General features: G+C 40.5%; 2 protein-coding genes across 2 annotated transcripts; one reads left to right on the top strand and one right to left on the bottom strand.

Moving 5' to 3' along the window:
- Positions 1-1,049: 1,049 nt before the first annotated feature.
- On the bottom strand, positions 1,050-5,491 carry LOC113332846. The gene is made up of 3 exons (XM_026579348.1): positions 5,335-5,491; positions 1,535-1,756; positions 1,050-1,489 (listed from the first exon to the last, which is right to left on the bottom strand). The coding sequence occupies exons 1-3, from the start codon at positions 5,489-5,491 to the stop codon at positions 1,050-1,052; spliced, it is 819 nt and encodes a 272-aa protein (XP_026435133.1).
- A 13,508-nt stretch (positions 5,492-18,999) lies between these two features.
- Positions 19,000-19,419, top strand: LOC113332845. The gene has a single exon (XM_026579347.1). It carries the CDS (start codon positions 19,000-19,002, stop codon positions 19,417-19,419), a length of 420 nt encoding a protein of 139 aa, XP_026435132.1.
- The last annotated feature ends 482 nt before the right edge of the window (positions 19,420-19,901 follow it).

The raw sequence follows: 19,901 nt of genomic DNA, 5'->3' as shown, positions 1-19,901 counted from the left end.
ATCTATGCTGAGGTGGTAGCTGACTCAGCCAAATTTTTTGCTGAGGTGGTAGATGACTCAATCAAGAGGGTCCAGACCTTTTCTAAATAAGGATATAAATGTCTATAAAACCCCAAAAGGATGTTATTCGTATATTTCATTTAAGGGTGGCAGTTTTGGAAGCTTGTTTTCAGTGGGGGCTATTTTTACACATTAAATCTTCAGAGAAGAGTAAAAATTCATCACAAGATATCTTTTGAGGAGGAGGGCCACTAGATTTTTCATGAGCACCTAAGACCGCATTAAAGTCTCAAATTACACACCAAGGACCATTATGAGACAAGTGAAGCTGCCTCAACTCTTGCCAAAGTTGTCTTCTGCTGATATAAGAAATAGAAGCATAAACACCAGCAATATGACAAAGTTTACCCTCAAAATCAATCTCGCATGTAATCTATTGAGAAGTATTATAGATGATTCTAGGATTTATGTCATTTGCGCATAGACACCAAAAATTTGAGATCAGGGAGTCTCGAACATTAATAGCAACCAACTTGAGATTTAACGAAAGCCAATAAGAAGCTGAAATAAAAGAAAATTCAATCCAAGGTTCCAAAATAAATACAAAATCGGGATTAAGTTTGCGAAAATAATTAGCTAGAATTATTTGTGTTTCATCATCTCCAATGCCACGCAAGTTCCAATATAGTACTTTCATTGAGAAACCATCAAGTCGTTCCCTGAACGTATGTTCTAAGGTACAGTGTTCGTTTGACCCTTCTTAGCTCTTTGTTTGGCTCTTTTCTTTTGAGACTTGGAGAGAGCCTCTTGAAAAGGTTCTTCCTCATTATCATGTATTTCATTATTCCCAGCACCACTTGCATCATGCTGAGATAACTCGTCCTCACTTTCATCATCAGAGTGAATACTAACATGATTATTACCTGGAGACAATGTGAGATTAAGAGGATTGACGGGTGGTTGGGTGGCTAGATTATTATCATCCTCCACAGAAGAAGAAGAAGACTGATTATTTACATCAGGTACAGCAGTCTCATTCTGTTTACCATTCATAACATTATCATCATTGCTTGTTCTAGAGCATTTGTTTTCTTAGGAGCGTACACTTGTTTTTTCTGATGTCTTTCTCCTTTATCTGAAGAAGCTTCTTTACTAATCTTCTTTTTATATTCATTTTGAGTTTGCCTAATAGTTTTGAAAAATGCACAATAATGAGGAAATTTTTCATAGGCAACAGAAGCAAAGAATTCGTAATCTTTGCGTTTTACAAGCACTTCAGTAAGAGGCGGTTTTGAGAGATAAACCTCCACCATAACTTGAGCATACAGACCAAATCTTCTAGTTAATGTGGCATTATCAATGTAAAGAGGATCACCAAAGGCACTAGCAATCTCAAACAAATTTTTCGATCTCCAGTATTCAAAACCAAGATCATAAATCCTAACCCAGACTTGATCTAACCTCTGGTTTTGATTATAAGGATTAAAATCTAGAACCCATTTTCGAAAATGAAAGATCACATGCTTTAAATTACCTGCACCAGAAGACCGGACATAGATCATATCTTCATCACAGGAAAACTTGAAGCAAAAGAAACCCTTACCTAGAGGAGAAATAACCCCAGGCTTAAGATTCCAAAGAGTCTGTAGCTTTGAATGAATCTCTGTAATCTTGATAGGTGATGAGACCTTAGGTAAAACCAGACGACCAATAATGCAGTTTTTGCACTCTTGAATACCCAATTGATATTCATCCTCTGTAATATAGAGACATGAGATCCATTAAAGCGAGGTTTTGCAAGTTTCTCGCTGTCAATATCAAGGGCGTTGAATGACGAAACTTTGCTAGCATAAGACACAAAAGTAGTCTTATTGATTTGAGGAAAACCAGAATTATTAGGTTTGGGTAAACTGATGGCATTGTTTATACCATTGGTGATAAACAAATAATAAGTCTTTCAGCATCTGCTAAACATTATCAGGATAGTTGGTACAACGGTTTACTAATCGTAGGGATTTTTCACAAGTCAAGGTGCAACGGTTCGTGAGTCGAGTTCGCTAACCCTACTAGATTCTATAACTCAGTTAACCACAGTTTGTGAACTGGGTTCGCCAGTTGCTAGCCAATTAATCCAACCTATAAAAATTCAGTTCACCAAGGTTCGCCGACCAGGTTCGTGAACTGTTCCTAACTGAACTTATAGTTTGCGAACTGGTTCACCAACCTTTTTGTATTTTTGAATCTTACATATCTATGGTTTGCAAACTGAGTTCGCCAACCTACCCTGAGTAGAAATTCAGTAAGTTCATAAATCTCTCTTTGATGATTGAAACATTCCCAAGTGATATAATCATTTGCATGGGGAATTTTTAATTGATCCACAAATTAATTCACAAAACTAATATTGTTAAGGACCTTTGAGCATCTAATTGCTGAATCATATTTCAAGATTTTTCACAAGAAAAGCTTGACCCAAAACATATTCTTAATCCAATATAAGTCATACGACATAGTCTCAATAGATAGAATGATGGTATAGTGAGTAAAATAGAATCAAATACCTGATACATAAGTTCTCTAAAATGTCTTTGTCGATCTTCAGTCTTCAAGGGTGATCTCTGATACTCAACTACAATTCTAACCTATCCTAAACTTGACTTAGTAGACTAGAAATCAAGATATAGTTTTGATCACTTATCATTGAAAACAATCTTGAGATAACAAAACTTGTAGGTTCAACCAAGCAATGCTCTAACAATACGTATCCGATACTCCATTTAAAGTATTCATTTTTATTAACGACGATAGGGTATACTCTGGATGCTCTCGGATATTCTAAAAGGGATACTTCCTATAATATAAGATATATTTCTAAACAAATTCAATATATTTTATATACAAAATTAAACAAATAGTTATGGATATAGTTGTACTTATCAAAATTACATGATAGAGGAGCGTTGGATCCAAAGACATGGTGGATATTTTACGGTGCTTCAGCCCCAGTGCTACAAAACTTAGCATTAAGGATTCTTGGGAGATATGTTCCTCATCTTGTTCAAAGAGAAATTGGGGCACATATAATTTTATTCATCAATGAAGTAAAACAAGATTGAACTCCAACGTGCTGAGGATTATGTGTTTGTTCATAGTAAATTTCGTCTCATTTCAAGAAAGGTAAAAATTATACGAAATGAGAAAATAAAATGTGGGATATTAGTGGAGATGTATTTGATCCACCAGACGAGATAGGAGAATTCACTTGAAGCGGTATTCTATGGTGAAGACTATATTGATGAGTGATGGCTAGTTGTTAGATACTAGTTTTTATCTATTTTTTTAATGAGTGTGAATTCGTGCACACTCTTTAACGAGTGTATATTTCACACTTTAATCTCTACCATTGATTTAATTTAGGGAGTTATGTAACGAGGATCGTGATTCTAAACATGGAGGATAATGGAGCCATCACTTAAATAATCAACCAATCAGAAGAATATGTAAAACATACACTCGTTAGAGGAGTGTGAACAAATTTGGACTCTTTTTTAATATTCCAAATAGTATTTAGGAAAAAATTTATTTTATGTGATTTTTTAAAGTAAATTGAATTATTATTAAATTAAATATTTTAACTAAACATGCATATCCTACTGTATCCCGTATCCCCATTTTTAAAATATTGATGAATTCTCGTATCAGTATCTGTATCCTTGTATCAATATTTGTGCTTCATAGATTAGATAACTTATCTGTTTGGATGGCAATTTTCGTATCAATAAGCATTTGGTATCTATGCACCGCTCTCCGGATACAACGTCGATCCTTTTCCTGAATCCTGATTTCTACCGCTACATTTCCATTTCGTATTAACTGAATGTTAATTCGCGATCGCGAACGATATATCCCACGAATTCAATCAATCTATAATTTAACGACAACCTTATCACAGATTCCAGTAATTAAAATTAAGGTACTGCCAAATTTAAAGTTAGTCCAAACTTATAAATTCATGTCACTTGGTTCTGCGCTAATCAAAATAATGAGTTTGAACTAATAATAAAAACCACAACACTCAAAGCCAATGCTTGGTGATTATGTATAGTCAAAACTCAAAAAATTAACGTCCAATGATGGCATCCAACTTGCGTTACAGAGGAATGAAAGTGTTATAGACAAGCAAACAGGAAAGGATTCTGAAAGTCCTGTAGACCACTAAACAGAAAGATCAATTTCTCTCAACACTAAACTAGTGGAAAATATTAATTGCGTCAACACAAGTTAACTCTAATTTGTACTACAAAGAGTAACCAAAAACAAGTTTATTAGTGCAAAATTAAGAAAAAATAAAACCAACGGGTTTATATAGTGCAGTAAATACACATAATAATGAATCTGTCTTAAGATTGTTGGCAATCTTGTGTATATACTGCAATAAGAATTAGAGAAAGAAGAAGAATGCAAATCCAATTAGATCAAATCAAAGTTGAAACAAGGATTATATCATCTAGCCTTAGATAGATTCACCCCGCACTGGTACTTACGGACTATCGACGTCTGTTTCACAAGATACAATGACTATCTCTCGATGTAGTAGCACCCCAATTTTCAACCAAAACTTTAGTGATGAATTCTCTTAATTTACACAAACTTAATCAATGATTTCTATATTACTAGTTTTTATTGTTGTTCTAACCTAATTATGCATGATATTTATAGATGCCAATAATACCTCTTCATGAACCATCGTGATTCTTCATGGATTCCCATCAAGGGTTTTGTCTGAAAGGATGTTATGTTTCTTCTGAAAACCAAACAAAAGGAAACTACCCCAACTCACTGGACCGGTAACCTATTAAACTCAAACCATATCTCCAATTGGTATTATAAAAAGTTTCCATTCAGTATGAAATTGTAACCAATTTTCCACCACAAAGAGAAGTTAAAGTATCATGAGTAGAAGGTTGACATGACATTACAAGATACAGGTCATTCCGCATTTTTCCTCTATCCAGGATAAGATTGCTCATCGGTTTCTTGATTTCGTATTCCCATGGATAGAAAAGAAACACGCAATGATTATCTTGAGTAAATTTAGCAACGGAGGTTAAGTTGTGTTTCAAATGTGAAACATAAAGAACCTTTTGCAAATCAAACTGACTAGAAGGAGTTGAAGAACCTATGAGTGAAATAGGAAGTAACTTACCATCTCCCACTGTCACCTGCTAGTTTGAGCAAAAGTATCATATAATGTAGTAGAGTCATTGATCATGTGACTAGACGCACCAAAATTAAGAATCCACACAGGACCAAAAATACTTTGACTCCAAAAACCTCCAGATTCATAAGCAGTGAAAGATGGAAAGTGAACATTGAATTCAAACTCATTTGAAAACCAAGAAGAAGAACAAGCTTGACGGCCTGCATTGAGATCAAGTTCAACAGAGTCTTTTAGCAAAGGAGCGAGCAATATTGTTTTTTGAGGCAGCATAACGAAATCTGCATTTACTAGCAAAGCGACTTAACTTATTTCATATTTGACAAGGAATGGAGTTGGCATTCACAAGTTGTTTTTGCGTAAGATTAAAGTCAAAGTTTTCTAAAACTAGGACTAGAAGAATAAGAATTGTGAGCAGCCTGAGAGCCATTAGGATTTTGAAAATATAGTGACATAGTAGTTTCTCAAATGACGAGTTATAAGGTGATATACAGTTCTTCACATAGAATGTTAAGTTTGTTGGATCGGGAATAAGAGAATAGAAAGAATCATTGTGTTTTTCTTTGAGAAATTGTTCATGACCAAGCAGAAGAGATCTTAACTCAAAAAAAAAATGGAAGAGGAGGTTCGCGATGTTAACAAAAAAATGAATGTAATCTTTACCAAGACCACATCCATATTGAGGGCAAAGAGACCAAAAGAAAGAAAAGAAATACAAAAAAGTTAAAAAAAACGATGATAAAAAAGGAAAGATGGCAAAGCTAGGTCAGACGAAAAATATACACGTGGGAACTATAGATAGAGTTAGGATTGACCGGATTAATGCACACATTGCCATAGTTAGCTTGGAATTAGATATGCCCGAGCCAGGATAAGTGGTTAGTAGGGCAGAGCTGATGTTAGCTATAATGGGCCGAGGCATGATCTCAGCCGTCCACCTTTCCTTAGACTATTAATTGAGTTTTGAACTTGCCCAATATATTTGAAGACGAAAAGAAATAAACTTGGATTATTGCATGCTAATTTTTGTTATATCATCCTGATCTGACTAGTAAATAAATCAAGGGAAAATAATCGTTTGGTCTTATTTTATGTGGTACCAAATTAATTTGGTCCACTAATAAAAGAGGAGTTCTATTTGGTCCTTGATTATTGGATAAATAATATTATATTAACTAGGTGGAAGCCTAACAAGCTAAACTCCAACGACATAGTACTACATAAATTGAACAGGTTGTCGTGCTAATCTACCAGCGAGTCTCATGGGTAATCTAGCCAAGGGAGCCGAAGCGGATGGGGGCTGAGATTGTGTCACAAGGGGGGCAAACTAACACTACATTTCATGTTAATTCCTGCAATATTACGCCATTGGGGATTTGAACCTGGGACCTCCTGGAGCGCATGAAACTTTGGGAAACGGGGATGACCAGCTGAATTAGGTGGCCGTTTTATTTAAAAATATTAAAGTATCTAAAATACCCTTTCTCTCTGTTATTTTCTCTCTTCTTCATGTGCTTCTTTTTTTTGTTTTCTCTCTTTTTATTTTCTCTCTCTTCTTAACATTAATAAATAAAAAACTTAAAAATGAAATATCTCTCAAAATATAAGTCGAAAATTAATAAATTTTATATATTCGGAAAGGTCTCGTCAAGATCTGCACAATGAGTACCCATTATACTATGTTTCGAAATTTTAATTTTTTCGGTATAATAGTGGTTCATATCCAAGAATGAACACTATTTTAGAACATGGTAGTTCATTCTATTTCTTAGCAGTTCATCTCGTAGAATGAACTCGTATATGCTAGCAATTTGTTTTTATAGAATGAACTCATAAAAGCACTTCATTATTAAGAATGAAGTCACAATAATAGTTCATTATTATAGTTCACATTATAGAATGAACTCGTGATAGATGTTCTTATTGTCGAATGAACTCATAATGGTTGTTCATATTATAGGATTGATAATTCATATTGTAAAATGAACTCGTAATGATCATCAAGTATGGTACGTAGTTCATATTGTACAATGAACTCGTAATAGGTGTTCATTATGGTAGTTCATATTATAAAATGAACTCGTAGATGATAGTCCATATTGTAGAATGAACTCGTGATAGGTGTTCATATTTTTTTGTGGGTGAAAACCGTTTCTGCTGATTTCGTTCGTGTGAGTGCGGGTGAGAAACAAATCTAAACCCAAAACAATGTATTGCAGGGAGTACTTTTGATTCGAGAGATCAATCTGTACAATCCTGGCCTAAACCAAGAAATGACTATTCTAGGCTTGCTTCGGTCACAAAGTGAAGGAGAAGGGTTGGTCTTAGGGAGGGAAGCGAAGAAAGTGTTGAGGCCAGAATAGTTGATTCTGGAAGCGTGGGTGTTTTGCGACTTGTATCCGAAAGTTGAACTGGCAAGATGAATGGAAAGCTACCAGGTGATTTCTGGATGTGTATTGTTCTCCTGACCAAAAACTTGTTTTTGGTGGAAATATGTGAGACCTATTTATACAAGTCGCAACGAAACGTACCCTAGCCTCGTAAGAAGTGGAAACGATTGAGTAATGGAAGAAAGCGGTAACGGGTAACGCCTGGAATTGATGTTTCCATAATGAAGGAAACGTTTCACCATTACTTATTGTATTTACTAACCGCCTCACTCTTATGACACTTTCATGTAACGGGCGTATTGCACGCCGCACGCTGTAAACCGTCATACCAATACCCTGATGAGCATCCCCCAGTTTGTGACATGTTTTGATGTCTCGAGTGTTTTCGTGGAAAACGTGTAGCATGTTGCTATTGTTTGGCAAGTTAAAATTGAGAGGCTTGCTGGTTTGGTGACGAACTTGTACGGCTGAGATTTGCATCTCAGAAGGAAGGATAGCCGTTGATTGTTGCAACCTTCCGTTTGGCAGCCAGCGGCATGGAGGGAAGCGCTTGCGGCTTTGTCTAAATTAGGGTTTGGTATGCCGAAACCCTAATTAGCGCCCTTTACTAGAATCGCTGTATAATTCTCGTACGGACTCGAATTTTGATGGTCCGCCTCTCCATTTTGCACAGAAAAAAATTTCCTATCTCCCTACGCGGGAATATTTGGGTTTTGTGCTCGTTCGGGAGGTGAAAACAGCCCGAAAGTAAAACTCAGGAAGAATTCAGGAGGGATGTTGGTAGCAACATGCCCAAATTAGGGTTTGGCGTGTTGAAACCCTAATTAGTGAGTGTAGTATGCGCGTGCGGCATGTTTGGCGCGTTTTGGAAGTTGACGCGTTTTTGGGAGGCTAGCGTGTTTTGGGAAGCTAGCGTGTTTTGGGACGCTGGAGAGTTTTGGGACGCTAGCGTGTTTTAGGAAGCTAACGTGTTTTGGGATGCTAGCGTGTTTTTGGAAGCTAGCGACCTCTTTTGAGACCGTGGTAGGTTTGGAGCAACCTGATTGGTCAGTGAAAGTAGGGGGCCGGCAAGCTTAGGGCACGACCACACTTTTAATGCGCGGTGGCGGATTTGAAGCGACCTGATTGGTCGATGGAAAAAGGGCCGGCGTGCTAGGGCGCGGCCGCACTTTTGGTGCATTGTGGCGGATTTGGTTGCTTAGCTTGGCTAAGCATGGTTTCGACCAACGGGGTCTAGTATACTGCGCGGGGCGCGAAACCCTAATTTTGAAAATTAGTCAGGTTTATGAGTTCTTTGTGAGTTATCACAGTAATTGGATGGATTTTGTATGCTGCCGCACAAAATCTTTATCTACAGAATGCAGTGTGATTTCTGTCTGAGCATTTCGTGCAATAGCCTTAACCTTGGTACTTGGAGGTTCATGCTACTCTGCTGCGAGTGAACATAAATCCGTCATGCCATACCGATTTAAGGGTTCTGCTGGGGAACATAGCACGGAAAAGTACTCAGTGAGTCTAGTATCGACGAGGTGACAGAATTTACAGAGTTTTATGGATAAAAGTGTATTGAGCGGCTCAATAAATGTGTCGGTGGAGAGGCTAGTACTCGCAACACCGTTAAATTGCAGAGTGACGTCACATATGATGCAAGGTTTTATGATTTTAACCCTAAGCTAAAAACCACCATCAACATTAAGTCCCCTGCTTAGCATGTGACAGTGGCATTTTTGCGGGGTAAGCATGCGATGGTGACAGGCGAGAGTAAAATCGAGAGAGCAATACGTGAAGAGATCGCCAAGGAAATTCAACTAACCTTTAGTGGAAGGCATGAGAAATCCGTGATCCTTATGCTTGCGGAGTTTGCATGAATTCATATTGTCCATGGGACGTTGGCACTGGTGTTAGCTTGACTTGGCTCGGCTCGGACGCGGAGATGGCTTGGCGCGACATGGGCGCGACTTGGCCTGGCTTGGGCGCGACTTGGCTTGGATTGGGCGCGACTTGGCTTGGCGCGGCTTGGACGCGGAAGGCTTGGATTGGGCGCGACTTGGCTTGGCGCGGCTTGGACGCGACTTGGAGGCAGCTTGGACGCGGAAGGCTTGGGCGCTGAGAAGGACGCAGGTTGTTGGTGCATCGGATGTCGAGCAGAGCAGCTAGCGCTGGAAGGATGCAAGCTATTGGTGCTGTCCAGGGTGTGGTATTGTGGCTGGCATGGCTTGCGCACGCTTTTTGGCATGCGCGTGCGGCATGTGTGCCTGGCATGCGCGTCTGGTAAGCGTGTCTGAGATGCGCGTCTGGCATGCGCGGCTGGTAAGCGCGTCTGGCATGCGCGGCTGGTAAGCGCGTCTGGCATGCGCGTCTGGCTTGCGCGTCTGATAAGCGCGTCAGGCATGCGCGTCTGGTAAGCGCGTCTGGCATTGTCTTGGCCGCAGACTGTTGGCTACCAAGCGGTGATGATAGCGCTAATGGCTTCAGTCCGTGGGACGGTGGAAATGGCACTTGGAAGGCTTGCAGGATGGATCACGGAATGCTGGAGCGTTGGCGCTAACTTAACCACATAGTGTTGGAGTCATATAAAGTTGCAGGTTAAGCGACTGGTGTTCTTCATGCTGTCGCGTTGTTGGTTCGGTCATGTAGCGGAGATATTGGCACACTACTTGTTCGGCTATGGAGAATGAGTGTGGTGCGCCCAGTCATCCATTCCCGTTCATGGAAGTAAGGAATCCTTATTCTGTTCAAACTCTAGAAATTGCGTTCATATGAAAAGGGTTATCGATCCTCTTCTGTTTTTGTTGTTCGTCCAGCTCCGTGATTTCATCTGCAGTATCTGGCTCATCTTCGTCATTTTTTAGCGGTGGTAGAGCGAGCATTAGTGGTAACAAAGCAATCTCCAAATCAGCATCAAGGTGATCCAGGAGAACTCAAGGTAGGTGCTCTCGCATGTATCCACTCAACAGTTCCTTCGATCTTCTCCAGAATGTGTAATAAGGTTCTGACTCCAGAAGGATGAGTATCTGACTTCTCCAGTGGATTTCAAAATTTACCAAACTCCATTACACTTCTTGGGATGGATGGATGAAATAATGCCAGGGCTAATCTTGGAGATTGTGGTTGCATTATTGGTTCATCCTTGACTTTAGGTTATTTGGTACCTAGACTTTTGATTGAGATGATGATGTACTGTGGATGCTTGTATGGTCGAAATATTTCGCACCCATTGGGTTAAGTAGATGAGTTGAGAGATGTTCCGTTGCCGATGTGCTGCTATCAAGTCCTCAAGGACTTCGTTCCAAACGACATCCTTTGAACCATCTTCTGAACCTTGGATTATTGTATGGAATGGGATGCAGTGAGCAGTGCCAAGTTATACTTCTGTTAGATCCGATGGTGTGACCGGATATGTGAATGTATCTCTGTGGCGTACTTTTAAGGTTTTGATGCGCGTGTACGGCTTCGTGTTGATAAATTCTTGCGGTAGGACTTCGACAGTGATGATGTTGAAATCGGAAATAACCTGGTTGAGGGAAGTGAAAGCGTCTCATGCTGGTAGTCCCCATGTGTAGCCTACTTTCATCGCATCGCCTTGAATCCACGTCTACGGTATTTGATACAAGCTTATTGTACTCTTCTGGATGTGACGCTGGGATGCTCAGAATATCACATGGACGAAATATTCTGGATAACGAAGAGGTAGAAATGAGAGAGTTATGTTGTTTATCGTGGCTCCCTCTGTTTCTTCGAGAAAATGTTTCAGCCGCGTCTTTGGAGTTATCTCATGAGTCTTTAATGGTCGTCGGGATGGACTGCGATGAGCAGTCCCCATTCGCACTTTTAGCTTCTGAAGTTGTTTCCTCTGAGCAGGTTTGGGATCCGCCGCGACCTCGTAAAGTGTTGCAGGCTCCTTGTAGACAGAGAGGTGATGATATTCTCATGCTACATCCTTGAAGATTATATGACCTTGTCGTGGCTATGATTTTCGGTTGGACGTGTCTTCTGAGCTTTGACAGTGAAGAGATCCCGTGTAGAGCCTCAGTCCCCTGTGGTTTACATGTTTCTTTGTAGTGGTTATTGCTATGGTGAAGCTCTGGCTGGTATCAACAAATGAGCAGCAGCAGTTCTTGGCAGCACATGTGATCCGAAGAGACTACATTGTCGTGGAAACAAAATAGGTTGGAGGAATTGCATGGGCTTCCATGGAAGCAACGGGATCGGCTGGATGCGTAAACGAGTAAACTGTCCACGACCACGAGCTTTGGAGAGATGGATCAAAAATTGGCCACAGCTACGAACCTTGGTTGGTTGTGATCACGATCCTTGACAAGGAGGAGCGTGGTGGCCACGTGAACGAACCATGGAAGGAAGGACCGTGGCGGATACGACATGATCTTTGGCAGGAAGAAGTGGCGTCTACGGCACGATCCTTCGTAGGAAGGAGGCGTTGAAGCGTATGGAGCAAAACGCTGGGGATTCGACTTCGGTCCTAGAGTAGTTTATGGGGAAAACGATGAAGCGGAGCGGCTGCTGGAGCGAGCGTTGAAGCGGAGCCGCTGCTGGAGAACATTGAAGCGGAGCGACTTCTGGAGAGAAACATCTCTTGGAGAAAACTCCAGTGAGGGCTCTATTAACCCTTGACTTCGAAAAACGACTTGATACGATATGACATATGGGAAGACGACACAAATAGTGCTGGTCGGCAAGTCGTGTTTTTTTACTTATGGGAAAGAATATGTTTCTTCTGTTTGATTTTCCTTTGCAACTCTCAGAGCCTTGACGGCCACAATGTTGAAGTAGGAGGCCTTGTCAATCAGTGTGCTGTCAAAACTCGACATCCTTCAAGTGAACAATAGTTAGGAGTCCCAGTTCCATCTATCAATCGTGCTTTCCAAGAGAGGTTGGGGTTCGGGAACGGCTTCCCTGGATGGAAACAGCTGCTTTCCTGATGTAGTGCGATTGAGGGATGCAAATATGTCTTGACGCTGCACCTTGGAGAAATACAGAATCTCACATAAATGTTTCATCATAGACTGCACGATTTTGTGGGCGAAGTCCCCAGAAATCATGCAGCTCCTGACGGGAAGAGGGTCTATGTGAACTCAGGAGGGTTGCTGATTTTCTTTGCCCCAATTTTTGGAGAAGTCGTTCCCGATCTTCACGTGTGATGAAATTGGATTGCTGATTCTTTTCTACTGGGCGTTTAGGAGCAACGCGAGCCTCTTCACCTATAAAGGCGCATCCTGCTGAAGTGCTTGCGTCAGATGTTAAAAAGGGGTGGACATGATTCTTGTGGTAACCGCTCCGTTAGTTTCTTGAGGAAAATAGGTATCTCTTTCTGAGTTGTAGCCATGTCTATCTGAGCCTTACGAGAACCTTTTGTCTTTCCATCAAATCAACAGTGGTAAGAGGAGATCGGCTTCTTCTGGCTCCTCCAGTCTCTCGTCCTGATGGTGGAGTAGAAGCGGTTATGGTGACGGGTGGAGCTGTCACACTTGAAGAAATGTTAGGAGTGGCGGAAGCGGCTCTGGTGATCGGAGGTGTAACGCCTGAAGGGACATTTTCTGCGTCGTTGTGTTGACAGGTGGCGTATTAATGTCACTTTGTTAGGAGGAATGAAGAATCTGTGATCCTTGCATTCGCGGCTTTGCATAAATTTGGTTTGGTCATTGAGTGTTGGCGTCAGCGCTGCAACTTTGGCCACTGATCGGTAGCGGTGGCACTGCAACTTGTCCCGTGAGACGGTGCTCTGGCTTGCTATGGAAAAGGGATGACGCTGTCCCGACCGTCTAAGGAATGGCCCATGGCGCTGCCGGCTAGGACACGAGCTGTTAGCGCTGGAAAATATGCAAGCTTCCAGCGCTGGAAGGACGCAAACCGTTAGCGCTAGAAAATATGCAAGCTTCCGGCGCTGGAAGGACGCAAACTGTTAGCGCTGGAAAAGATGCAAGGCTATCGGCGCTGGAAGGACGCAAACTGTTAGCGGTGGAAAAGATGCAAGGATGCCAGCGCTGGAAGGACGCAAGCTGTTAGCGCTCGTATTATTGGTTTTGTTTCCATGTCTTGGTGCTAGCGGCAGAGTGGTAGCAATAAAGCAGGCGAACATATTCCTGGTACGTATCTCCGTGTTTCTTGTTTCTGTTTTGCTCCTCTGTTGTTGGTGCAAACCCTATCCATAGGCATGTCCGCCATAGTTTTATGGGTGACATCGTCCTGACCGCAAGAAGTCCCCAATCACTCCTTGTCGTGTGATAACTGGAAACTGAGCCGTTTGGTGACTGATCCATTGATCCCCGAGCGGATCGTTTGCTTTCACCATCTTAGAAGTCCCACGTCACCTCTTGTCGTGTGATAACTGGTAACTGAGTCGTTTGGTGACTGAGCCATTGATCCCCGAGCGGATCGTTTTCTTTCACCATCTTAGAATATGGGTTGAAGAATGAAATCGGGAATTAAATATTGATATTGTAACCGAGAGATTAATCTCCCACTGTGGTCGCCAATTGTTTGTGGGTGAAAACCGTTTCTGCTGATTTCGGTAATTTCGTGTGAGTGCGGGTGAGAAACAAATCTAAACCCAAAATAATGTACTGCACGGGAGTACTTTTGATTCGAGAGATCAATCTGTACAATCCTTGCCTAAACCAAGAAATGGCCGTTCCATGCTTGCTTCGATCACAAAGTGAAGGAGAAGGCTTGGTCTTAGGGAGGGAAGCGAAGAAAGTGTTGAGGCCAGAATAGTTGATTCTGGAAGCGTGGGTGTTTTGCGACTTGTATCCGAAATTTGAATTGGCGAGCTGAATGGAAAGCTACCAGGTGATTTCTGGATGTGTATTGTTCTCCTGACCAAAAACTTGTTTTTGGTGGAAATAGGTGAGACCTATTTATACAAGTCGCAACGGAACGTACCCTAGCCTCGTAAGAAGTGGAAACGGTTGAGTAATGGAAGAAAGCGGTAACGGGTAACGCCTGGAATTGATGTTTTCATAATGAAGGAAAAGTTTCACCATTACTTCTTGTATTTACTAACCCCCTCACTCTTATTACACTTTCCTATAACGGGCGTATTGCACGCCGCACGCTGTAAACCGCCAGGCCAGTACCCTGATGAGCATCCCCCAGTTTGTGACATGTTTTGATGTCTTGAGTGTTTTCGTGGAAAACGTGTAGCATGTTGCTATTGTTTGGCAAGTTAAAATTGAGAGGTTTTCCGGTTCGGTGACGACCTTGTACGGCTAAGATTTGCATCTCATAAGGAAGGATATCCGTTGATTGTTGCAACCTTCCGTTTGGAATCCAGCGGCATGGAGGGAAGCGCTTGCGGCTTGGAAGGGAAGCGCTTGCGGCTTTGTCTAAATTAGGGTTTGGTATGCCGAAGCCCTAATTAGCGCCCTTTACTGGAATCGATGTATAATTCTCGTACGGACTCGGATTTTGATGGTCCTCCCCTCCATTATGCACGGAAAAGAATTTCCAATCTCCCTATGCAGGAATATTTAGGTTTTGAGCTCGTTCAGGAGGTAAAAACATCCCGAAAGCAAAACTTAGAAAGAATTCAGGAGGGATGTTGGTAGCAACTTGCTCAAATTAGGGATTGGCGTGTTGAAACCCTAATTAGTGCGTGTAGTATGCGTGTGCGGTATGTTTGGCGCGTTTTGGAAGTTGGTGGATTTTTGGGAGGCTATCGTGTTTTGGGAAGCTAGCATGTTTTGGGAAGCTAGCGTGTTTTGGGACGCTGGCGAGTTTTGGGACTCTAGCGTGTTTTAGGAAGCTAGCATGTTTTGGGAAGCTAGCGTGTTTTGGGACGCTGGCGAGTTTTGGGACGCTAGCGTGTTTTAGGAAGCTAGCGTGTTTTGGGATGCTAGCCTGTTTTGGGAAGCTAGCGACCTCTTTTGAGACCGTGGCAGGTTTGGAGCAACCTGATTGGTCAATGAAAGTAGGGGGCCGACAAGCTTAGGGCACGGCCATACTTTTAACGCGCGGTGGCGGATTTGAAGCGACCTGATTGGTCGATGGAAAAAGGGCCGGCGTGCTAGGGCGCGGCCGCACTTTTGGTGCGCTGTGGCGGATTTGGTTGCCTATCTTGGCTAAGCATGGTTTCGACCAACGGGGTCTAATATACTGCGCTGGGCGCGAAATCCTAATTTTGCAAATTAGTCGGGTTTATGAGTTCTTTGTGAGTTATCACAGTAATTGGCTGGATTTTGTATGCTGCCGCACAAAATCTTTATCTACAGAATGCAGTGTGCTTTCTGTCTGAGCATTTCGTGCAATGTCCTTAACTTTGGTACTTGGAGGTTCATGCTACTCCGCTGCGAGTGAACATAAATCCGTCATGCCATACCGATTTAAGGGTTCTGCTGGGGAACATAGCACAGGAAAGTACTCAGCGAGTCTAGTATCGGCGAGGTGCCAGAATTTACAGAGTGTTATGGATTAAAGTGTATTGAGCGGCTCAATAAATGTGTCGGTGGAGAGGTTAGTACTCGCAGCACCGTTTCCTTGCAGAGTGACGTCACATCTGATTCAAGGTTTTATGATTTTAACCCTAAGCTAAAAACCACCATCAACAATATTGTAGAATGAAATCCTAATGGTATTTCATATGGTAGAATGAACTCGTAATAATAGTTCATTATACCAGTTCATTTTGTATGTAGTTATTTTTAGCCTAAGGATAACGTAAAAATTAAAAACTTTGAAACATATCAACAATGGTACTCGTTGGAAAGCTCTCGTCGAGGGCTTTCCGAATACATAAAATTTATCATTTTTGGACATGTGGTTCAAAAGATATTTCCGTTTTAAGTTTCTATTTATTTATTTTTATTAAGAGAGAGAAAAAGGGAAAAAAAGTCATTTCTGTCACTATTAAAAAACTGTGACATCATTGATGACATCATTCCGCGTGGGTATTGTCCATCTTAGGACGAAACAGTAATATTTTGGACCAAATAACAATATATATTTTTAAAAAGGACCAAACAGATAGTTGACTGGGACCAAACTAACTCTAATATATTATTATTAGGACTAAATGGTATTTCCTACATAAAATCAGATATTATACTAATTTTTCGTTATTTCCTTCACTTCCTTGTATGCATATATTCGTATACTTTCTTATTATAATTCGGCTATATGCAATGGGGGAACCAGGGTGGACTAGACCTGGCTCTAATTAGTCAATAAATCCCTTCATATTCTATGTAAAAAATTTCCGTATTCTAAAATTTAGTCCCCTAGTTTTTAAAGTTTTAAATTGTAGTCCACCCAATTTATCAAAATTGTTTTAACCCTTGTAGGGGGAGAGTTTTGGGGGGCTATAATGCTATGTGTTGCCAAAAAATGGATAGGGGGACTCAAGGTATATGAAAAATTCAAAAATACCCTTACCTAAATTTCACTATTCATTAAAAAAAAGGATCGAATCCCTTAACTTAAATATTTGACTTAATTTTACACTTAAGTTTCTGACCATCGATCAATATATATGTAACCGTCCAATATATGTGATCTAATTTGGTTAAAAGTTGGTTTAGCTCGGCTTAAGCCAAGCCGATAAATGCCTCTTTACCATAAATATTTCAGAAGATATATTTTGTTACGTAAATCAAGGAACATCATCTTCCTCTTTCACTATTTCAGCATCAGTTGAGACTCCATATTTTGAATCATCACTTCCCCATTCTTTTGTGATTTCGACTAGTTACATGATTTATTTTTGCTCTTAAACGCACAGTTAATTACTTTATAACATTGTTTTGTTGATTTTCTGAACAAAACTAAGATGTAACGTACTTTTTTGTTGATTTTGTGAACATTAAGTAATAAACCCCTGCTAAAAAATTATCAATGACGTACAGTTAATTTGATTGAAAAACTAAATCCCTTCGGGTGAAATGATTTACCCTTTGATTCACGAAACATAGAAGAGCAACAGTTGTCGACCAAGATGATCATCTCTAGTTGTTATCGTTCGTTGTGTTGCCAACAGGACCCGAGGCTACTAACATCGGGCTAGGATAGAGGGCGACATCGGATCGTACTGCACCAAGCAACCAACATCGGGTAGAAGAATATCGGGAGCCACTCTTGCCAAGATCGGGTCAACATCTCGGGAGGAACAACACTTACCACCCGAGAAGAACATCAAGGAAGATACACTATGACTTACACTGGAACTTGGATGTATCATCATGTACGCCTATAAATAGAGAGCTTTTGTAAAGAGTTCGAGGGGCAGGTATCAGTGAGAGGGAGAGAACACTAAGAGGTTTGTGGAGAGAATAAGTTTTCTAGTAAGAACCACCATTTGTAACCTTGAATCAAGTAATAAGATCATCCTTTCACCCCCGTGGATGTAGGTAATCATGCCGAACCACGTATATCTTGTGTTCATGTTCATCTCTTGTTGTTTATTTTCAATATGTGTGTTTGAGATCCATTGGATGTAGTAGTAGGATTTTCCACATCTACAAACAACAAGAAGGATGTAGGAGTCAAATATCGCACACGTTAATAACTACGTGAAGTAAAGAATACAACCTGAGCGAAGAGCATCGCACATAGCAAAGTTGAGATGACGCATCAGATGATGTCAGCAAAGTCACGAGTAAAGTGTGAAGAATTATGCGAAGATGAGATGAGCGAATATGTCACATAGAGATCCCGAAAATAATGGGATTATTAGCTGTCATCCACTATGTAAAATCCTATATAAAGAAGAGAGTCATTGTTTCTGGAAGGATTCTAGGACAGGTCTTGATCAAGAAATAGGGAGAGAGAGAGAAAATAAATCTAGGTTTCAAGTAGAATCGTTGTAATACTTGAATTTATTTTGTAAACATTCTCAACCTTCAATTAATAAGACAAGAGTTCATAATAATCACTTAGAGATTGAATTAGTAATTATGGAATGTAGTTGTAAGATTTCTTACAACTACATTTTTGGCGCTAGAAACAGGCTCTGGATGTTAATTCCTGTTAACAGATCTGAAAGTCATAAGGGATCCATGAAGACAACAAGAGTCAAACTAATTCAAGAAAGAGGCGGAGATATACAGTGTAATAACATAACTAAAGTATCAATTTCTGAGGCAGATTTTCAAGCAACTATATCCGGGAGAATTCATAAAAGAAATTACGAAGGCAAGAAGGTGGAAACGGTAGAGAAAGAATTACCATTACAAGATTGGGAAAAGATGAAGATTTCCTTTGCGGTAGATGAAATTCCAGAGGAAAACTTACTGCGAGCAGATCCATTGGTAATTACGGTCACGGTAGAGCGAGAAAACATTATTGCGAACCAGAGGACATTTGAAGGATGGGGCGATTGATAAGACATTGATAGATACAGGAAGTGCAGTTGATATATTATTTTATCGCACATTCAAAGCAATGGGATATAAATATGCAGAAATGACACCTGCAACCTATAATGTTCATGGATTCAATAGAGCAGTTACAAAGCCAAAGGGAGAAATCGTGACGCGAATATTACTGGGAGAGGTTGAAACAAAGATAACGCTATGTGTGATTGACATTGAGTCACCATACAACATGTTGTTGGGAAGACCATGGGTACATGGATTAAAGGTGGTAGCGTCAACGTTACATCAATGCATCAGGTTTCCAATTCCAAGCGGTATAGGTGAAATCAGAGGAGACATTAAGGCTGCGAATACTTGTAATCAAATAGATGTGCGAAATTATGAAGGACGAGCCAAAAAACGAAAGGATCGATGGAGAAAAGCCAAAGAACAAAGGAAAGAGGAAGAATTTCTAATATACATGATAAGGAAAAGGAATACCAGGTAAAGAACCAGCGGAGGAAGGTGGACGAAGTAAAGAAATTAAGGAACCAACACCTATGGGAGAACCAAAAGCGAATTTTACCGCAGCAGAACCAACAAAAGAGATAAATATAGGAACTGAAGAAGAACCGAAAATATTAAGAATTGGAACTAAAATGGATAAAGAAGAAGAGGAAAAAACAAAAAGCATTCTGCGAGAATATATTGATATTTTCGCATGGAGTATGGAATAAATTCCCGGAATAGATCCGTCTGTCGCATGTCATAAATTAGACATTAAGAAGAATGTAAAGCCGTTCAAGCAAAGGATAAGGAAAATTGCAACTGATTATCATCCTAAAATAGAAGCAGAACTACAAAAGATGTTATATGCAGGAATTATATGGGAGGATAAATATCCAGAATGGATAGCAAATATGGTAGTGGTACCTAAAAAGAACAAAGGAATTAGGATTTGCATAGATTTTAAAGATCTAAACAAAGCGT

Source organism: Papaver somniferum, unplaced genomic scaffold (assembly GCF_003573695.1).
Source record: "Papaver somniferum cultivar HN1 unplaced genomic scaffold, ASM357369v1 unplaced-scaffold_132, whole genome shotgun sequence".
Classification (NCBI taxonomy): domain Eukaryota; kingdom Viridiplantae; phylum Streptophyta; class Magnoliopsida; order Ranunculales; family Papaveraceae; genus Papaver; species Papaver somniferum.
Note: the sequence above shows the minus strand (reverse complement) of the source record. Positions and strands in the feature narration are given on the sequence as shown.

Excerpts from the sequence above, each read along its gene's own strand:
- LOC113332846 (XM_026579348.1), bottom strand. The coding sequence starts at position 5,491 with ATGCTGCCTCAAAAAACAATATTGCTCGCTCCTTTGCTAAAAGACTCT. Across the intron at positions 1,757-5,334 it reads CACTGCTTATGAATCTGGAG|AGGATGAATATCAATTGGGT; the intron begins GTTTTTGGAGTC and ends TCTATATTACAG. Across the intron at positions 1,490-1,534 it reads TGTCCGGTCTTCTGGTGCAG|ATTTTAATCCTTATAATCAA; the intron begins GTAATTTAAAGC and ends AATGGGTTCTAG.
- LOC113332845 (XM_026579347.1), top strand. The coding sequence starts at position 19,000 with ATGGGATATAAATATGCAGAAATGACACCTGCAACCTATAATGTTCAT.